The sequence below is a fragment of the Nothoprocta perdicaria genome, unplaced genomic scaffold (assembly GCF_003342845.1).
Source record: "Nothoprocta perdicaria isolate Ctin4 unplaced genomic scaffold, notPer1 scaffold_11, whole genome shotgun sequence".
NCBI classification, from domain to species: Eukaryota; Metazoa; Chordata; class Aves; order Tinamiformes; family Tinamidae; genus Nothoprocta; species Nothoprocta perdicaria.
This window is the reverse complement of record NW_020454205.1, coordinates 8,005,779-8,024,762: the sequence shown is the minus strand read 5'-3', so window position 1 is coordinate 8,024,762 and position 18,984 is coordinate 8,005,779. Positions and strand designations below refer to the sequence as shown.

The following is an 18,984-nucleotide window of genomic DNA, read 5'->3' as shown; positions in this document are numbered from 1 at the left end:
ATGGCCGCTGAGCGCGGGGGCTGCGGGCCCTTGGACGCGGTGCCGCTGCCGCCCGAGGTGCGCGAGAGCCTGGCGGAGCTGGAGCTGGAGCTGTCGGAAGGTGCGGGCGGCGGTTGGCGCGCGGCCGTTGGGGCGGGCGCGCGCGCGCGGGGGCTGCGGCCATTAGGCTGCGGGGGGAGCGGCCGTTAGGGCGCGGGGCGAGCGGCCCCCTCCCGCCCGCCGCCGCGGGGCGCGGGCCCGGCGGGAAGCCCGCGGGCCCTTTCCCTTGTCCGCCCGCCACCCTCGGCTCCGGCGGCGCCGGTCTCGGCGCGGGAGGCCGGGGCGGCCCCTCGCCGCTCTCCCGCCGCCGCGTTCTGGCGTTAGCGGCGCTGGCGCCTCCCGCCGTCCCGCTCGCCGCCCTCCGCGTGTCCCCGAGTGTCCCCGAGGGGCTGGGGCACCGGCTCAACCCCGAGCTCGGGGCGCCGTCCTCGGAGCCTGCCCCCCTCCGGGGTGCCCTTCGCCAAAGCGTTATTCACAAAGTACTTGTCGGCCCCGTAGCCGTTTCTGAGGAACGTTGTTTTCACCCCCGTGGCGTTATCTGCCCCTGGCTACGCGATAAAAGCAGCGATAGAGGTGCTTTTAGAAGTACTCTTCAGAGGCTCGAAGCTTTCCCAATTTAGCCCGAACGTGCACGGAAATGTTTGCTGCTGCAGGGCCATAAAGCGCCTTTTTAGAAAAGTTTTTGAATGCCCAAAGGAGTGGGCAGAGTTGAGTCGCGTTACGGCCCGCTGTCTGCTTGCTCTGGTCCACGTGCTGTAGGTCATCTGAAAACATCAGGTTTTTATTCTGTGCAACTAGCTAGTAGTGGTTAAAACTTGAGTATTTCAGCCACTATTCTGTGTATAGCTGTGCTTTTATGCTTTTCTGCGTCAGGTTTCTAATCATAGCCGTTTTGAATTAGACTTTGGTATGGTGTTATTACCAGTTCTTCAGCCTCCACTTGGGAGGCTGATGCAGAACAACAGTTTGGCCTAGCGAAGCCGCTCTTGCGGAGGGGAGCTGCTTGCATCCCATGGGCTTCTCTGGGTGAGCAGCCTCTCTGGGCTCTGGGCTGATAAACAGGCGGTAGCACATGGAGGTTGCCCTTCCACAAGACGTTTAAGCCCTTCTCTTGGCTTGCTGCTCCTAAAAACAGGGGGGAGAACCTCTTTCCCTCTGCTCCTGGGCTTGTCTTTAGCAGCAGTGATGCTTGACTTCTTGGGAGTAGCACTATGCTATAAACCTGCAGGGAGTTTCTTGGAAGGACTCTTGGTTTGGTCCTTGCTCCTTGGTTTGACCCACCATGCACAGAGGCAATGGGGGCACTTGTTGCAGGAGAGCAGGCCAAGGCAGGAGGAGACCAAGGCAATGGTTAATTATTGTGGTTTCAGCAGCAATATTGTCAACCTGCACCTCTAAATAACTACAGTTATTACCGTGGTCCCAGGACGTTTGTTCTGCTCCTCAAGTATTGCAGTGTTCCAGTCAGTATGTCGAGGTGATTATTTCACCCTTGTTTACACTTTTACTACAATACTTTAGAAAGTCTAGGAGGTGATTCACTGATGAGTGCAGACCCTTTCCCACAGAGGAAAGGCAGAGGGTTAGGCATTTTGTGTTTTCCAAGTTTAACCTGTTGCTGCATGTCTGTCGGAACACTAGGAAGCAGAACCGGACACATTCTGCTGCTTGGGCAGGAGGCGTTTGTGTGACTTGCTTGAACTGCAGGCAGATGCTGCCTCTGTGTGTGACCACACTTGATAGAATGATCCTTCCTTATGTCTGTTGCAGAGCAGATACTGTGCAGGATATCCTGGTGCTGGCCCTGCCTCTCTTTTTTTTTTTAATTATTATTTATTTATTATTTTGTAGCCCCAAACTGGGTGTTCCTTAACCACTTTCCTTAACCACTGTGATGGATAACTGTTGTAGTGTGGTGTATCTAATAATGGAAGCCTATAATGCTGTATAGATGCTGGCATAGCTATGTGGTTGGATAAAACATTAATGCATGTATTAAATGTGTTTCAGGGCAGAGATTTTTAATCATGATACTTCAGGAGCTTATAATCAGTTGATATTTGTATATGCTGCTTTTAACTGAGTATTATTAATAAAGAGTTCCATTATTTGGACTCGAAGGAGCAGTGAATTAGGATTAGATATCTGCATTTTAACATATGTAAACTGCATATAAATTGGGCATAGTTCTCTTTTGTACCTCTAATGAAGTAAATTAATGGTTGCAGAGAATCAGTTATTTCACTCTACAGGTCGGGCCGGTAACTAGTCTGAGGGAGACTCTTCCTGCTCTTGGAGTTGCAGAGCTGTGGCAGAGCAACAGGTATTCTGGCATGGTGATGGAAATAATCTCTAGTGCTTCCACAGAGATAGCAGCCTGTAGTACAAGATCACTATTAGCTGCAACTTCTGAAGCTTCAGAAGCCTTTTATTGTATATACATGGTCTTCTACTCCTCACTGGTAGATATTGCAGTGGACCCCTGCTTTGCTAGGACCAGGTTTTTTATTTACAGATTATTGCAAAACTGGGAAAACTTCGGCTTGTTAAACAGGGGATTTCTCATGCTGCCTACTGTGTAAAGCAAGCTGTGCCAATAAAGGTGTTAAAACATGCAAGGAAGTGTGAAGGAAGGAAAAGAAGGAACAGAAATCTGAGTTTAAGTCCCCTTCTACTGTGTGATATTTCAAGTCAGCAAAAGAAAATGAGCAGTGCACTTTGCTAGTGGTCACGTATTGGGACCACTGTGCTGGGTATTATGTTCTCTTGGTTAAATGATTTACATGTCTGCACATAAGTCAGGAAGACAACTCAAAATGTGAAGTGCAGCACTGTGGCTCCTAACACCTTTAAATTTCTGAGAAGCCTTCTCTGGTTCTCATATCTCCGTTGACAACAACTTGTATTATGCATGTGCTAGAAAATAGATGAAAACCTAGAATTTTACGATGTTGTTGTGTTACATCAGTGTTGTGGTTTTTTCCTCCTTGATTGCTGCTAGGAATGTGAAGACTGAGAGATCTGACCCAACCTTCAACTGGTGAGATCGAGACAAAAAAATTAAGTTGTTAAGTTAAAAATTTAGAGTTAAGAAAGTGACAGGTGGCTAATTTATCAGTCTGCAGGCCATGCTGAAATTATGTTAACCTTAATGCTGTACCTGGCTGTATAGCTGTATATATAGCATGCAGGATCTTTTGAAGAAGCATGAAATCAATAACATGAAAATTCACTACTTTAGATTTTTATTTAGTTGCTCTTTGTTTGCTTTTTCTTTTATACTTTGAAAGAGAGCTACAGGTTATGAAACTTTTTTTTTTAATTTCCATCTGCAATGGAGGTTTTGTAGGACAAATTTTAATGTGCTTTTTAAAGCTAGTATCAGTTCTAAATTAGTGCATCATATATGTGTGTTTTTACATACACAAATGTATCGATGCATTGATTTCCATTGGAATATGATGGTTTGGAAGAGCAGTTCTCATTTAGATACAGATGTTACTTGCATAACTTACATAATTTATTTCATAACTATTTCAGAATGTGTTTTATTTGAAAACTCTACTTCTGAATATCTTTCACCTTATCTTTTCTGCAGAAGACTCCTGTTTTTTATCCTCATCATCTTCAGAGCTTTGCCATGGTTTGTAGATGCAATTTGCTTTTGCTAGCTTGTGTGACAAGACACATCCTTTGAGTGACAGAAATAAATCTTGATCTTTTTGGAAAATCTATTTTTTACACCTCTGTTGAGCATCTTCACTTCTACTCCTTTTCTAGAACTACAGCCTGAGGAGTTGGGTCATTTTGCTTCTTTCAGGCCATCTGTGCAAGGAAATAATAATTCATAATCTAAGGCAATATAAACATGGAATGAAAGTAGTCGTAGGTAAAACTATGTTACATGTGCTTAGACTCATCCCACTTGAGGTAGTTGGTGAGTTTTCATTTTCTTGAATTGTTAAGTGTTACTTGCCACAGCTGGCAGCTCTCTGGATATTATATGATTATTTTGACTTTGCTGATTGCTTGAGTTAAGCTTTGTTTTTCCTGTTGTAGTACTTGTGGGTATGTGGTTCTTAGCAGATCAGGCCATTTGGATGCATAACATATGGTTAGCATCCAGTAAACATTACATAAAAGCTGGGAGAAAAATGTGGGTTTGGAGACTTTCAGGTGGCTGCTTGACCAGTGTAAATGTTGCAGCTTCTTCTGTTTTGTCCATATTTCAGATCCACTCTAGAAGTGAAGTGTATGGAGTTGCTTTTTTCTCTTCTGCTTCTTAGGAATTTGTAGGTCAGATTTATTCTGGAACAGAATTGAAAATACTGAAAATATTTTTTCTGCTTTAAAGAGGCTGAAGATCTTTTTAAAGATCTATTTGTCAGACGGGAAACTCTCTTTTTAATGACTTCTGTCACACAAGCTGTGGATAGAAATGTATCACCATGCAGTTTACTGTCTTAATTACAACTTCATTTCCTTATTTATTTGGGATATTCCATTTTCTATTGTTTAACACATTGCTCACGAGTTTCTTTTAGAACCTGGCTAGGTGTTAGTGGAAAACATGACATTTTTAGCAGTTAGCAGTTCAGATGGAAAGTCTGCTGTGCAGGTTGCTCTGGTGCCTGATGAGATGGTTGTCTCCGGCTGCCTAAAAGCCCACTTATGCATATTTTTGATCCAATTATATATTTCTCTTTCAAGAAAAAGTAAAAATGTTTGGCAAGATAACTTGGTCATGATTTTTTAGTATATACAAATATTTTAGAAATAGGTTAGCTTTTTGTTTAGGTTTTCTGGCTTCTTTTGGGATACCACAGCTGGTGTGATGCATACATGTAAATGGAAGAGGATGTCACCTAATAAGGTTTTTTTGTTTTGTTTTTAAACTACCGAATATATTTGGTAGTTAATTCTTTTGGCTATTCTTTGAATCTTACAAATACTTTAGGTAATGACTACTAGCTAGGAAGTATTAGCTCCTGCTAGCTGTCATGTCAGTTCTTAAAAAATTTGATTGCAGAATGTTTTTCTGAGTAGAATACCTTTCTTCCAAGATATAATCTTCCAAGAGTGTTGAGGATTTATTGGCAAACTTTTCTGTGGGCTGTACTGTTAAGCCTATTTGTATCTTACATGTAGAACAACAAGCATTGTAGTGTCACAAACGAAAAAAAAATACTTTTAAATTACTACTTTTACAGTAGCAGTATTGATGTACTATCAAAATATCATATGTGAAATCAAGCAAGGGAGCAATCAAGCATTTTTATTTTTACCTTGCTTCCTTGAGATAAAGCATGGTATTTGGGTTTTTTTTTTTTTTCTTTTTGATGGTTTTAAAGTGCTGGTATTCTGTGGCAGAAGTTTTCAAAAAGCACTTCTGTGAGCTGCTGTTTATCACTTCTGTGATTATTTTAACTTGGAATTAATTGTAATAAAAAGCTGTTAATGCAAAGAACTAAAGAAGTGGAGAGGGGCATGTGCTTTGGGAGAAGATGGCAATCCGGGAAACTTGACCTGCAGCATCTCTGTTACTTAAGCTCTGAGCCTCTCCTACAGAAACTGCAAATTGTGTGATAGTGTGCAGAGCTTGCCAAATGCCCCCCGGGACTGACTGCACATCTACCAAACTTGTTCTCACATGTTAAAACCTAATGAAGGTCTCCAGAACACATTGGCTAAGGTACTTGCAAGCTGCTTAGATCCTGCTTGTAACTGAAAGAAGAGATGCGCTATTGGAAGAGAAGCAAGTTTCCTTTTTAATTTATTCATTTCCTCTTGCAGCTGTACCTCATGCTGATTCCCACTCCTATCACAAGTAAAACAACTCTTATCTTGAGCACTTCAAGAGAACAGAAAATGCACAACCAGGAGAGATGGCAACTCCAGGTTATCAGCTTGCTTTCTGAGCAAAGCAAAATTGTAGACTCAACTGGTTAGGTCATGGTGGTTTGAATTGGTCTGGATTTGTGCTGTAGTTAGCCAGTGTTTGCCTTTGTTGTGCGAACCGATTCTCTGTTGAATGGATGACTGTAGTTGTTGAGATTGAAGACTTAAGTTTCATTGTGTTCCGAGGAAATAACTCTCTACTGAGCTGAATGGCAACAATAACTGTAAAATGCTGGATAGGTGTTCTTCAATGGAGCTGTACGCATTAGTGAGTGTTTCTTGTTTTGCTTTGCCTCCTATAGGTAAAGTCTGACATTTGCAAAACAGTGTAGAATAGTTATCGTGAAATATTTAGGAAGGAAAAGGGCATCATTAGTCAGATAGTCTTTTAAGGGGCTTGTCACTATTTTATGTTGTCTTGGCAAGGAAAGCTAAAATTCTCTTGAGGAACAAACGTATGATGGCAGCTTCTATTGAAGGGAATTCAAGGAAATACGATTTATTGCAGGTATTCCCATCCAGAAGTAAGCTTCCCTTGAAATCATAAATGTATACATTTGTGATGTAAACATATCTTTATAAAATTAGCATTAAACACTGTCCTCTATTCTGTTTCCTTAACCCGTTTACCCAAGTTCTGTCAGCTTTGACAATTTAAGAAGATTTTTTTTAGTTTGCTAGTTAAGTTGGTGTTTGTGAGAAGCTTTTTCTAAAGCAAGAATTTCTCTAAAACTTATTATTTCATTAATGAAGGGCTATAGATAAATTTATTTTGCCTGGATACAGGATGATGCAGGAAGCCAGTTTGGTTAGATTTTATACCACCGAGTCTTACACCATTGAGTTACAGATATGTTACTGCAAGAAAGATTTTTTTGTTGTTGTTATATGCAAATATAAAACCAAAACAGTTTAATTGCCTCTTCCTCCCTGATAACAACTGAGCATTTGGTTATAAAGCACCCACGTAATTTGAAATGAGTCTCTTAAGTTTTGGTGAATTCATGTTAGAAGGTTTGTTGCATTCTTCTCAGTTGTCCCGAAGTAAAGATTGTAGACCCAATTTTGAGGTCTACAGTGCCTTGGGATGTAACCAACGTATTTTCTCCCTGCATCACAAGTCGGTCGGTTCTTGGATAAGCATGCACGCAGACTGACAGGCTTCTAGGATTGGTGTCCCTGGATGCCAGCAGGTAGCCACCAGATGGGTGCTGCTCTTCAGCCGTGGGACTGATAAGATGGGGCTTCAGGTGCTGGTGATTGAAGGGCTTGCTGTGAAGATTACAGGATGTCTGAAAGAAGTGTATTGGACAGACTTGATTTTATTAGAGTTTTGGTCAATCCTCTTTCTCAGTAATCTCTTAATCTCTTTTCTATCAACCTCCTTCCAGCGGATGTTGTGATAAGCTTATGGATAAGACAGTGGAGGAGAGGAAGGAGGAGGAAAGGAAGAAGCTCTTCCATTACCTTCTGAGATCAGGATGTTTCTATTCAATAGCAGACGCTTTTTGTCAAGTATTCTCCACTTCTTCAGAAAGAACAAACTTGACAAAACTCTGCCTCTTGTGTGCATAAACAGGAGGGGAAAGAAAAAGAAGAAAAGTTGTAGCTTTATTTCCGGTATATTTCTGGTAGCTGGAGTCATGCCAGCTTTTCACTGAGAGTCACTGTGGCTCAAAAAAATCTATTTGTAACTTTCTCCTCTCACTTCTTATGTTTCTTTAAGTTCTAGTTATCTTTATTTCTAGATTGCTTTTCAAAACAAGCTGTTGCTTTAGAAGAAGGTTTTGAGGCAATCTTTTCCTTTTTATTCTTAAGACAGTATTTCACGCTCCTGCAAAACTGCAGGCTGATGACAAAGTTTCAAGGGTGTGTGTGCGCACATATATGTATTTATGTATATAGGGGAAGTATCAGTTTAGAAGCCAGCTCCTTCCTTCCCACGGGGAAAGAATATAATGCTGGGACTCTACTACTTCCTCTTGGTCCTATTATTCTTTGTTCAGTGGGCTTCTGGTTAAATTTTGGGGCACCCTTCTGCTGCTGGGAGAATACTCATTTTTTCCATTTCCCTCCTTTCACACAAAGCACTCTTAGTTTTTACAACGAGGATCTTGTGTTTGCTGTGCTTTTCTGCTTTCTGGTCACTGCGAAGGAAGCTGGAAATTGTCTCTCTCTTTCAGTCCCCTGGCTCTGCTTTGGGTGCTATTTCACCGGGCAGCTCAGCTCAACTAAATAAGCAGCAATTGCTCAAGAGGGGAATTCCTGTGTCCTTGGCTTTTATCTTGAGCTAGATGTGGTGCTTCAGTGCTGCAATACAGGGGCAAAAAGTTAATGTGAGAGAAAGTGGGTATTTTTTTAACCAGGTAAGTGAGTTGAATTGGCTTAACGTTAATCAGATGGGCTCCTAAGCTAGCTGGAAGGCCAAGGTGAACTGTGTCAACGTGTAGCTTCAGAGTTACTGTCCCAGTATAACAAAAGGAGGGTGACTTCCACCTCACTGCTTCAGTGTCCTATGTTGACTTTGGACCTTTGGCTTTGATGAGGCATCTTTTGGGCAGAAACAATCTGTGCACTGTCATATTGTAGCACTCTGAAGCCTAGGGGAAGAAGGTGTACTCCTGTCTCTTGTTATCTTCAAGATAATTGTACTGTCTGGTGTGAAGGCTGTGTCATGTTGGAGTGCCCCGATACAGAATCTCTGAACCGTTTGGCGTGCCGGTGAGTAAGGACTGTTAAGAAAGTGAAAGAAAAAGTATGTCAGAAATAGTGTGCCATTAAAGCACATGGAAGCATGAGAAACAGGCATTCAGAAAAGAAGTGTTTATTTACACGTTGAAGTTTATGAACAGAACTAGACATTTTGTAAGCAAATAAGCCTCTTATTTAATATGCAAGTCAAAAAAAAAAAGCTTATCTGAAAAAGCTTATTTATGCTTGGGCTCTCTACTAATTTCTATATTAATTTGCTAAGCAGAAACGCAAGGAAATTTGCGCCGTATAAAGCAGCTAGCTCTGAGAGAGCTACCATGGCTGTACTGCAGCGGCTGTATTTTGAGCCTTCTGGTGATTCTTCATCACTTCTTTGTTTGCAGTGACCTTTGGGTTCAACTTCTGCATAGTGAAATACATGGCCTTAGAAATGAAAACTGATGAACCCAGTGCTGATGAATCTCTGTGCTCCCTTTCCAGCTACATCAACCCTGATTGCCAGGTTTTACTGTTTTTCTTGAATAAAGCAGAGTAAACTGCTCTACCATAGCAGCATTGACATAACTGACTACGTTCCCTCTTCCGTCACACAATCACATATTATAGAAATGCTTTTTTCATCAGGAAGTACTTCAAATTAAATAATACTTTTTTAAAGAAGAAAGGAATAGCACTGTGGTTAAGGTAAATCACAACTGCATTTCTAGACATGTTATGCCAAGATCAGAGATATTGGAAGCTGTTTCTTGCATGAGTACAAAATAATTGTGTCCTCAAAACTTTGACACTATTCTGATTTTGATAGCTTTTTAATTTTTATGGGGCATCAATATATAGTCTTACAAGTGTATGAGATGCACTGTTCAGCAAATTAAAAATCTTTTCTTCCTAATGAAAAGTATTTTCAGATGTCCTGCAGAATGTGCTGATCCTGTTAATTAAAACCCGTGCTTTCACTGCTGAAGTACTTTTCCACAGTAGGGCTGTTTACCAGAGATAGAGGCTGCTGCAGAGATTGTAAAAAGTGTATCTAGTCATCACTAGGTTCGGTTAGTTTTTTTTTCTGACCTTGCTTTTAACAATGGGAACATGTAGTACAGCCCACTCAGAAACTGCAAAAAAAAAACCCTGCTACTCTTGCATTGCATTTCCACCAGCAAGAACGGAGCTAGAACTAGGTGAAACAGTTCATAAATCTGTATCTCACTTTTGTGAATTAATAATTTTCCTCTGAGAGCTACGTGGCTAATAGTCGAGCTAAAAATTTTCCCCAAACGTTGCCAGATCCGGAAAGATGCGGAGGGAGTTCATTTATCATGTTTTTCTAGCATTAGTGGCAAAAACAAACAGACCAACCCAAAGCCCCCGAAACTTGTGTGCTGCATCAGTTCTTATTTGGCAAATTAAATAATTGACCATGGTCTGACAGAGGTCTAGGAGCGATGTTAGCATAATTCTCACTTCTTGGGAGCTTCCTCATATTCTGAGTTTCCCAATACATGTATCTCAGACTTCTAATCTTGCATTGCCCTTACGATTACACATAAATAAGATTAATATTTCTGTGTATAAGTCCTTTATATGTTTCTTTGGCCCCAGCAAGTCGTATGCATCTTAAAGTTTGCTAAGCCAGTGTGTTGCTAAGTTGCCTTAGGATAAGTGTGATGATAAAGGTAATTTACAGACTGGTTTGAGTTGAGGGAGCTGGAAGAACAGCATGCCTAGGTAGCAGTAAGGAATAAATGAGGACTCATACTTTAGAAATAGAAACTTTATATGAATAAGATTTGACAAATTCAGTAGCTGGCAGCCGGTGCAAGTGCTTTAAGACAGAACCCTTCTGCCCTGGCAGGTCAGCATTGCCTGGAATATGTGTTCTCGAGGACAGTAAGTCCAGCTTACATTTTAAAATATAGTTTTAAATATGCAAAACTTGCACATAGCTAATACCAAACATTTTTTAGTCTGCGATTGCACATGTTCTCTGTACCCACTTGATTGCATCTTTGCATGTTCCACCTGGTAAGCAAGCACTTGTTTTGGAGTTTCTCCTACTGTTTATTTAAGTTCTCACACAAAGGCTTTTCCTTCTGGGGCCATTGTGGTCATTGTAATATTACACAGATAGGTAGAGTTTTACTGATTGCATAGTTCATTGGAAAGAGCCCGTTCTTGGTTTTAGGCAATGCAATATCTGTTCTGTTTACTAGTCACAACTCATAGCTTTTCAGAGGCTCTGCCTTTTTTAATATTTGATAGTTGTGGGGCAAATTGAGATCCTTTATGTTTAACTTTCTTTTTTTTTTCTTGAACAGTATTCTGCAATGCTCTAATCTTGCCTCGTTGATGTGTTTTGAGAAGCTCAAGAAACTGAACTAACTCAATTACATCTTTTCTGGGCATTCATGCATATGTAAATTTAATGTTATTCTACATTAAAGTCTGCAGTGATATTTTTGAATAACAAAGATTATACACTGTAAATGAGGTAGATTGTATCCCTTATATTACAATGCAATGCCTGAAGGTCAGTAGCTCTTTCTATAGCATGTTAGTAAAATGTTGCGTACTGCAATGAAAAAGGTTGATAACAGGATAAGTGCTGAATGAGTGCAATATTTGAACAGTTGTGTTGCAACAAATTTGTGAAAGGTATTTTCATTACGGAGGAGCCCTTCTGGCATTTATTCCATGCCCCTTGCATTTTCTTTCCTTGCTATTCTTCAGAGAGATTTTCATTGTTGGCTATTATTTGTTGAGCCTTAGAAGAGATTCTCATAAAACAATGGTGACACTGGTGGAGCCATAGCAAGAGGTAATCTGGCTGTGTTAAAACAAGGAATGTTTTGAAAATGCCAAATAAAGAGAGATTTGAGTTCGTATGAGATACTTCCCAGCGGTGACTGAAATGTACTGTTGGATGCCTTGGTGACTCATGCAGTATCTGTGTTCTGAAAATTGGGTTGATCATGTGAAATGGATTCTCAAAGGCCTTTTATAAGGGAAATTCTCAACTTCAAAACTTCAGAATTTATATTTCATTTATATTTTTATATTCAGAGATTGTATTTGGTAGAATGGCTACATTAAAATTGTGATTATTGCTGTATAAACACTGCTGCCTAGATTTGCCCTGGGAAGAGAGCTTAACTTGCTGCCTGGAAAAAAGACCTCTGTCGTGTATGCTTAGGGGAAGCATCTCTGGTAAAATATTCTGTTATTTTAAACTAAGGTGTTTCTGTAAGCACAACACTTTTCATTTTATCTGGAAAAAAAAGATCACATTGATACGATACCTTTCTATAAAAATGTGATAGTGTAAGTAGCAAGGTTTTTTGTAGTTATGTGGGTTTTTTGTTTTGTTTTAAGACATTACTAGCATAATACTACTTTACATTTAATGGAATGAAGCTATAGGATATTTAATGCTGAATGTCAGTGGATTTTATTTTATGTCTAAGGAAGCTTGTATTTATAAAGGAAAAAGCATCCCTTTATTAGGTTCTATATTAAGAATGCTACAGACTTCCCAGGTCTTGCTGGGAGGGATTTCATTGGTAGCTTTTGTAGTGAATTTTATTTTTGACTTCAATAAACTAAAGAACAATAGGACACTAAGGAGAACCTGTATGCAAAATATTGGCTTTGAAAGTGCTTTTTTTAGATCTCTTTCCTAGCTACAGTGACTTGTAATGTTTTTTTTCGGGAATGGTGCTGGTGGCTACCATGACTACTCCGAAAATCTTGCTTTCAGTCTTCTGTGTTTCTAGGATGAAGACTAAGATAACATTGCTTTCAGGAATATGGCATTGGGGAAGTGCAGGGAACCTTGGCAACTGTGAAAGCTTAAGGATTTCTAAACTTAAACCGTCTTACATAAATTAGCAACACTTTCTAAATTTGAGTAAATCATTTTTGGCTGCTGGAAAAAAAATGCTTAAGTAGTTAATAGAAATATATGAGGCCTTGAAATTGTTTTCCACTTATGTCAGCTTTTGCACGTTTCAAACCCATGGTTTCTGAGTTATGTGATACATACAAAGAGAGCTGAGAAGTAAGATTAATTATGAGAAGCTGCTGCTTGTCTTCCTGGGTTGAGCATAAAAGACAGTTTCTCCTTTCCCACCATAGACATATATAAAAGAAAAATCTGATACATGTAAAACCAAAAAGAATTTGAGAATATTAGTAAAATGGAAATTGTACAATTTGGGTTGGAATAGAGGTGCTATTAATGGTATAACAAAGTAATTTTATTGAGAAATAAGTTACTTTTCCAATGGAGAAATCATGTACACATGCCTGTATGAAAATAGCCTTGGGCTCATCTTGCAGTTTTATTTGAAGAAGTCAAAGGAACTGATAGTAGGGAGATGGAAGCAATTCAAGCCAGGGTCTCTAAAGTATGTCCTCAAGGCCTCTGGCCAGACTAGATACTGCAGTAGTTAAAAGCAAAATCTTTTCATGAATGAGTAGAAGTGATGCTAAGTAGCTGCATAGAGCCTCTGTTGATTAATATAAGGAAAAATTTGCAAGACTGAAGAAGATGTGGGGAACTTCTGAGAAACCTTATCAAGTTAGCTGATCGAGTAAGGCGGATGAAGCTTAACATCTGTACAGGAGATATGAAGAGCTTCTGTGTATTAGACTGAATGGTATCTAAATTGATTTAAAATTCCTTAGCTGTTTATAAAATGCAGCATGGTTATTAAAGTGGTCATCAATCAAAATGAAGGGACTAATTATAGCTTTCTAAAATCCTTAGCACCAGGATATCTGTAATTTTTACATTAGCTCTGTAGGGCCTTTTGTGTTCCAGTCTATAATAATATCCATCCCTGAAGCACTGGTTCCTTGTGAACAGTAACGACTTTGTCCTAGGAATGTTTAAACCAATTCATTGAGCGATTTAGACGTGATTTGTGGTGTCAATCTGCCAATGCCGGTGTGTTTTGTTCACTGGCTTAAAATCTTAAAATTCTTAATGCTCCTTGGTAGCATTGCAGGAGCTGCCAGCACAAAAGTGGCCGTTGAATCACAATGATGTGTTAGGTAGTGACTATTGCACTGAAGCTCCCACCTCTCCAATTTCATGGCTTTCAGATGGAAGAAGTCATTTTTGACATTTGTGCTCTTGTTATCTGACTGTACCCAAGTGCTTTTTAGTGAGAAGCAAATAGAAGTATTGACCGCATAGTTTTTGTGCTGCTTTCCTGCAAATGCAGTTTTCAGGCCTCATTCACTACATCACACAAGAAAAAAACAAATCCTTTTTATAAGCATTTCCCCAAACCAGGTTTTCATAAACGTATTACATTTAATAGACCATAACTGGAAAATTAAAATACTAAATGCTTAGTTTGTGTCAGAGATGGAGTTGAAGCAGCCAGTTAAATAAGGTTAAACTGAGCAAATAATACAACATGAAATGGAGTGGATGGCATCTACATTCCCGCTTCTCTGTGTCTCTCTCTCTTCCTGTTCCCTCTTTATATTCTCCTTTCAGGAACCCTTATAGTACCTTGCAGCCCCTTTGCTTTAGCTTATTTTGATGCAAAAAAGAAACCAGCCTTTTAGTATGATCCTAAACACAGCTTAGACAAGGTGAAAATAAGTCTAGGTGTAACTTTGGAGATGCTGTCTTCTGTGCAAGCAGAGCTGCTGCTTTTTTTTTTTCTCTCTTTTTTTTAAATCATTGTGTAGTCCTCCTTTTTGTACTGTCTCCAGTCTCAGGCGTTCAGCAGCTGCTGTTTCAGCTTCATCAGATTGTGAAGACCATGGGAGATGCTGCCTGGGGCCTTCTTGAGAACCTGGAGATTTATCTGTGCTTGCAGACTAACCCAAATTGGGCACCAGATTTTTTTTCATAACATATCTGAATAAGACTGTTCTGACCATTAATTTATTCAGGTTTTCTATTTTAGGAGGAAAAACTTTGATCACGAGATGTCAGCATAACATCTCATTCACAACTCATAGTTCTGTACCCCAACCGTGACCTTCCTGTTCTTCCTGCAGATATCTGAAGCCTGCCCTATCTTGGCAAAACATTAAAAAAAAAAAAAAAAAAAAGGATTCAATATTCTGCTTGCTGAACAATGTCTCTTCAGTTTCCTCAGATGAGTCAGATGACTTGTTGAAAAATAAATGTGATCATGCAGCTTGTCAGAACACTTGCACTCAAGGGGCTACATTGCATGGAATGGGCAAGCTAAAATTGACGTTTTTGACCTCTGATATTTGCCTTTGTATCTTTAATGTTTGTCCAGGCTTGTGTTTTGGGCAGACGGACTTTGGGAGTGAAATTCTGCATGGGATTGTTCCAGCCTTCACTCCTATGGCATCAAATATAGGAACCATAATATATCCTTTCAAAGGAACTGCTTGCCACCTCATTTTAATAAAGAAATTTTTAGCCATGAGAAAGCAATTACTAGTGATAGCTTTTAAGGAGGGGTAGCAAAAGGTGGTAGCAGTAGAAAAGCTTGAAGAAAACCTTAAATGTCTCCTCTTGAGCTGAAGGATTTTCACTTGTGTTTCACCCGTGGCTGGCACAAAACAGACCATTGCTGCTTTATTTCCTCCTGCATTCTTAGCCAAGGGATGTTTCCCTATATCCCCACAGACCCTTCCATGGGCCAAATCACTAACTGAGAGGAAAAGGGAAAAGTAATTCTCTCTGTCCAACCCTCCCCCCACACACGCATACTTTTTTTTAGTTATTATTATTATTAATTGGTTTGTGCAGGGCTGCCAGGTTCAGGCAGCGTGCGGAGGGGCCGGGCTGGTGCGGAGTCTGCGCGGGGCGCAGAGCTGCCTCTCCCAGCCGCGCTGCAGCCCCTGCCGCCGCACCCTTCGCCTGCTTGCCCGAGTGCAGCATAGCTGCCGCACCCGCCTCCGCCTCCCTCCTAATGAGCTGAAACCATTTGCAGCGCATTTAAATGTCCTTGCAAGGAGGAGGGCAGTAATAACAGTACCGAGCGGGCATTCCGAATTCAGCTTGGCTGCTGGAGGAAACGGTGCGGTAGGGACCTTGGCGAGATGCAAAGGAAGGGGCAGAAAGCACCATGCGAGAGGGGGGGAGAACAGGAACATCTCTTGAATGAGTCGTCTGGCTGCAGCATTCCTGGTTATTCTCATACCTATTATGTGCATTTTATTAATACTGCTGAATAGGGATATCTCAAATTGAAAAGTGAGGTTAATGAAAATGAGGATCCAGTTACCCTTAGGGACTGAGAAGATCAAACAGCTCGCTGGTGCCAAAAAGAGCTGTGTCAGTTCATTAACAGAGCAGAAAACCTATTTGCCAGCAAATAGTTCTGTTGTGTTAACTTGCCAGGTTACTCATTTAATTCAGCATACCTCATAGTCACGCATGCTGACGTATATAGAAGGGTGCTGTGCTTGGGAGATGTCAGGAGGCCTCGTGGTTCTTCTAGCAGCAAATCAGACTTGTTGGCCTTGCTGTGCTGGGTCCTAGAGAAATTCATCTGTTTTCCTTGGATTCTAGCCCCTCTGTATCCTTCAGTCTTGGCTCAGGATCTTTCCTATTTGTTACACCCATGCTTTTCTATGAAGGGCCTGCTGCCTAGGAGGGTTTTCTCCTGCCCATTGCTGCTGCTGAGACTGCAAATGTGTGTTGAGAGAAAGTCTTAACATCAGGTATTTGAGATACAATCTTGTCCTTCATATACTGCAGCCACCGTCCCACTGTGATCAGCACTGGATGGCTGCTCTCTCCTTTCCGACCTCAAGCCAGAATTTCTCTGTATGAGGACGGTATTGGTGGCTCTGTAATAAGAAAATACTGTGGTTTGGGAAGACAAGCTCTGACAATACAGCAAGCTGTCTAAGTAGTCATCGTTCTCAGCAATGTAAATTGGAGAGAATTGTTTTCCCAGACTCAAGAATGGAATAAATTGGCCACCAAGAAAGCAGAGGCTTCCTTTGGCATGTTATAGTGGCTAGAGTGATTCTATTTTGCATAACTGGAGGCAGGTGAAAATTAAAGGTATGAATACTGGAAGAATAGAAGCGGAATTCTTTTCTGTAGTTAAAAATGTCACCATTCCTGTGTTCTAAGCACAGACAATGAAAGAGTCTTTTGAAAGACAGGTAGGATTCAACCGGATGGCTCCTGACCCTTTTTCATGCCTAGCAAGGGTAACTCTGAAGGTGAATGGAATGACATGCAGAAAGAAATCCATGTCAGCTTGGGTAACTTAGAATGTTGAAGAGTGGAATAAAAATATCTATGAGACTCTGAGATTTCAGGAAGAGCAAGTATATCAGGAAAAGAATAAACCTAAGAAATACTGGATTGTAGCCATACGTAAAGTGCAGAATTGGCAGTTTTAGAAAAGCAAAAGTACTTGATGAAATTTAGTATGTGGGATAGGGAAGGGATAGAAGAATTACTAAATTAGTCTGTGGTTCTACTTGGTCTTCAATTGAGTAGGAAGAGAGGCACCACTTCAGGAAGGCATAGCTTGTGGGAGGCAGGAAAGAGGCTTGGGAAGTCCAGCTGCCAGGGAATCCTCCACAGCTTGGAGGGAACTGTGAAACGGATGACTCTGACTTGGAGGGAATACAGATGCACTAGATAACACAGGCAGATCCTAGGGCAGCGTGAGGGGTGTGTGAATAGGGAAGACTTCTGAATCAGTCTTGTTTATGTGACCCTAAATATAGCTGCCGTGGGGAATTCCTGAAAAAAAGTAAAGGTATTTGACTTAAAGTAACAGGATACTAAGAAAGTAGGAGGATTAAATGTCATCAAATTAAAAGTCTTTTGGCAGTGGATTCCACTCGGCCCTTTCTTTCTAGTAAAGAATCAGAGCTTCGTTCAAATAAAAAAAAAAAAAAAAAAAAAAAAAAGAAAGGAATCAGAAAGCTCCATTGCAGTACCAACCATTTCATATTCTTTGCCTTGAGCCTCACTAAAAAAATGCAATCGTAGGTGAATGGAAGAGCACACGTGTTGAACTCAATTAAAAAATAAATATAAAAAAAAAAAAAAAAAAAAAAAAAAAAAAAAAAAAGGATAACTTGTTTGAAATCACAGTTTGCACACCGTGCGAGTAATGTATTTGTTTTGGCAGATAGCCAGGCAGTTGGTCAGGTCAGTCAGGTAGTTTGCCTAAAATTTCAACATTTTGCTGTGTATTTTAAGTCCATGAGTTAATAGATTTGAATTATAAGAGAAAGGTATTATCTTTATGTTTTAATATATGCAAAGGCTGGACTATAGATGTTAAACTAAATAATGCTATCAGATTGATTAAAATTTAACACCAATTTGCTGGAATAAAAAAAGCATGAAATTGCCAGATCTTCAAAATGCATTTACAAAATTATCAAATAAGCATTAAGTTTTGATCAGTCTTAAATTCAAAGTAGGTCTTTGCTCGGTAATTAAGGTCAGTTCAGAAGCTAATCTCATGGCCGTGTTCCAGAAAGTACTGGGAGAAAATGACAGCCATAAAGCCTGGCTGGGCCAATTTACTCTGACCTAAGTCCGAGATACTCTTGAGTGGAGGAGCCTTGACCCCTTGTGCTGGCACTAACATTCCTTGAGCCCTGGTATCAATTGGTGAACTGCCTGAACACAAATCTGTCAGGAAAGAAAAGCACTGCTCAGCAGTTGGTGGGTTTATGGCATGCTAGGATTTACTTTGAGCAGTTAATGTGATCCTACTTTGTGGTTTATCCACATACGTAGATTTTTAAATGGATTGTTTAAAGCAGTGAAAGAAAAGGGCTTTCAAAAAAGGTAGGAAAAAAGGTGTTTATATTTAAGGTGTTTTATTTTCTAGTAAATATGAATCATGAGTCAGTTAAACTTTCCTCTAAACTTTCCTTTCTAAACTTTCCTCTCCAATTTTGAATGCTCAGGTTGCCATAAAAAAGAGCCCTAGAGAATGCCATCAATTTGACAGCAGACAACTTCTGGTTGTGTTAAAAGCACTTAAAAGCAGCAAGATGGTATTTTTCTCACCTAATTGATTGTGGCACTCATTGGAAAACAGTTTTATTGCCATACTGGGGCTCCCAGATCCTCTTCTACAGGATCATGCTGAACTTCACTATCATGGTAGCATTGATAAATGAGGATGTAGAGGAGAATCTCAGTCATATTGCAGCCTTTGGGTTATGGGTATTGCTTTCTGTGTGAAATAACTTCTCCCTAGCATACTTTTGTCTCTTTCTAGTAGATAATTTAAAAAAGTCTGTTTACCTTCAATACTTAGTGTAAATGATACATTAAAGATGATGTGTTGCATTACTTCGAACAGACCTTGTTATATACAAGGTATTCCTGGTTAACCACTG

General features: G+C 40.3%; 1 protein-coding gene across 1 annotated transcript in view; it reads left to right on the top strand.

Moving 5' to 3' along the window:
• The window catches only part of DIP2A (disco interacting protein 2 homolog A), a 93,443-nt gene continuing 74,459 nt past the window's right edge, over positions 1-18,984 (top strand). Inside the window, exon 1 of the mRNA XM_026048539.1 lies at positions 1-100. Within this exon, the coding sequence (XP_025904324.1) occupies positions 1-100 (100 nt within the window). The remainder of the gene's footprint in view (positions 101-18,984) is intronic.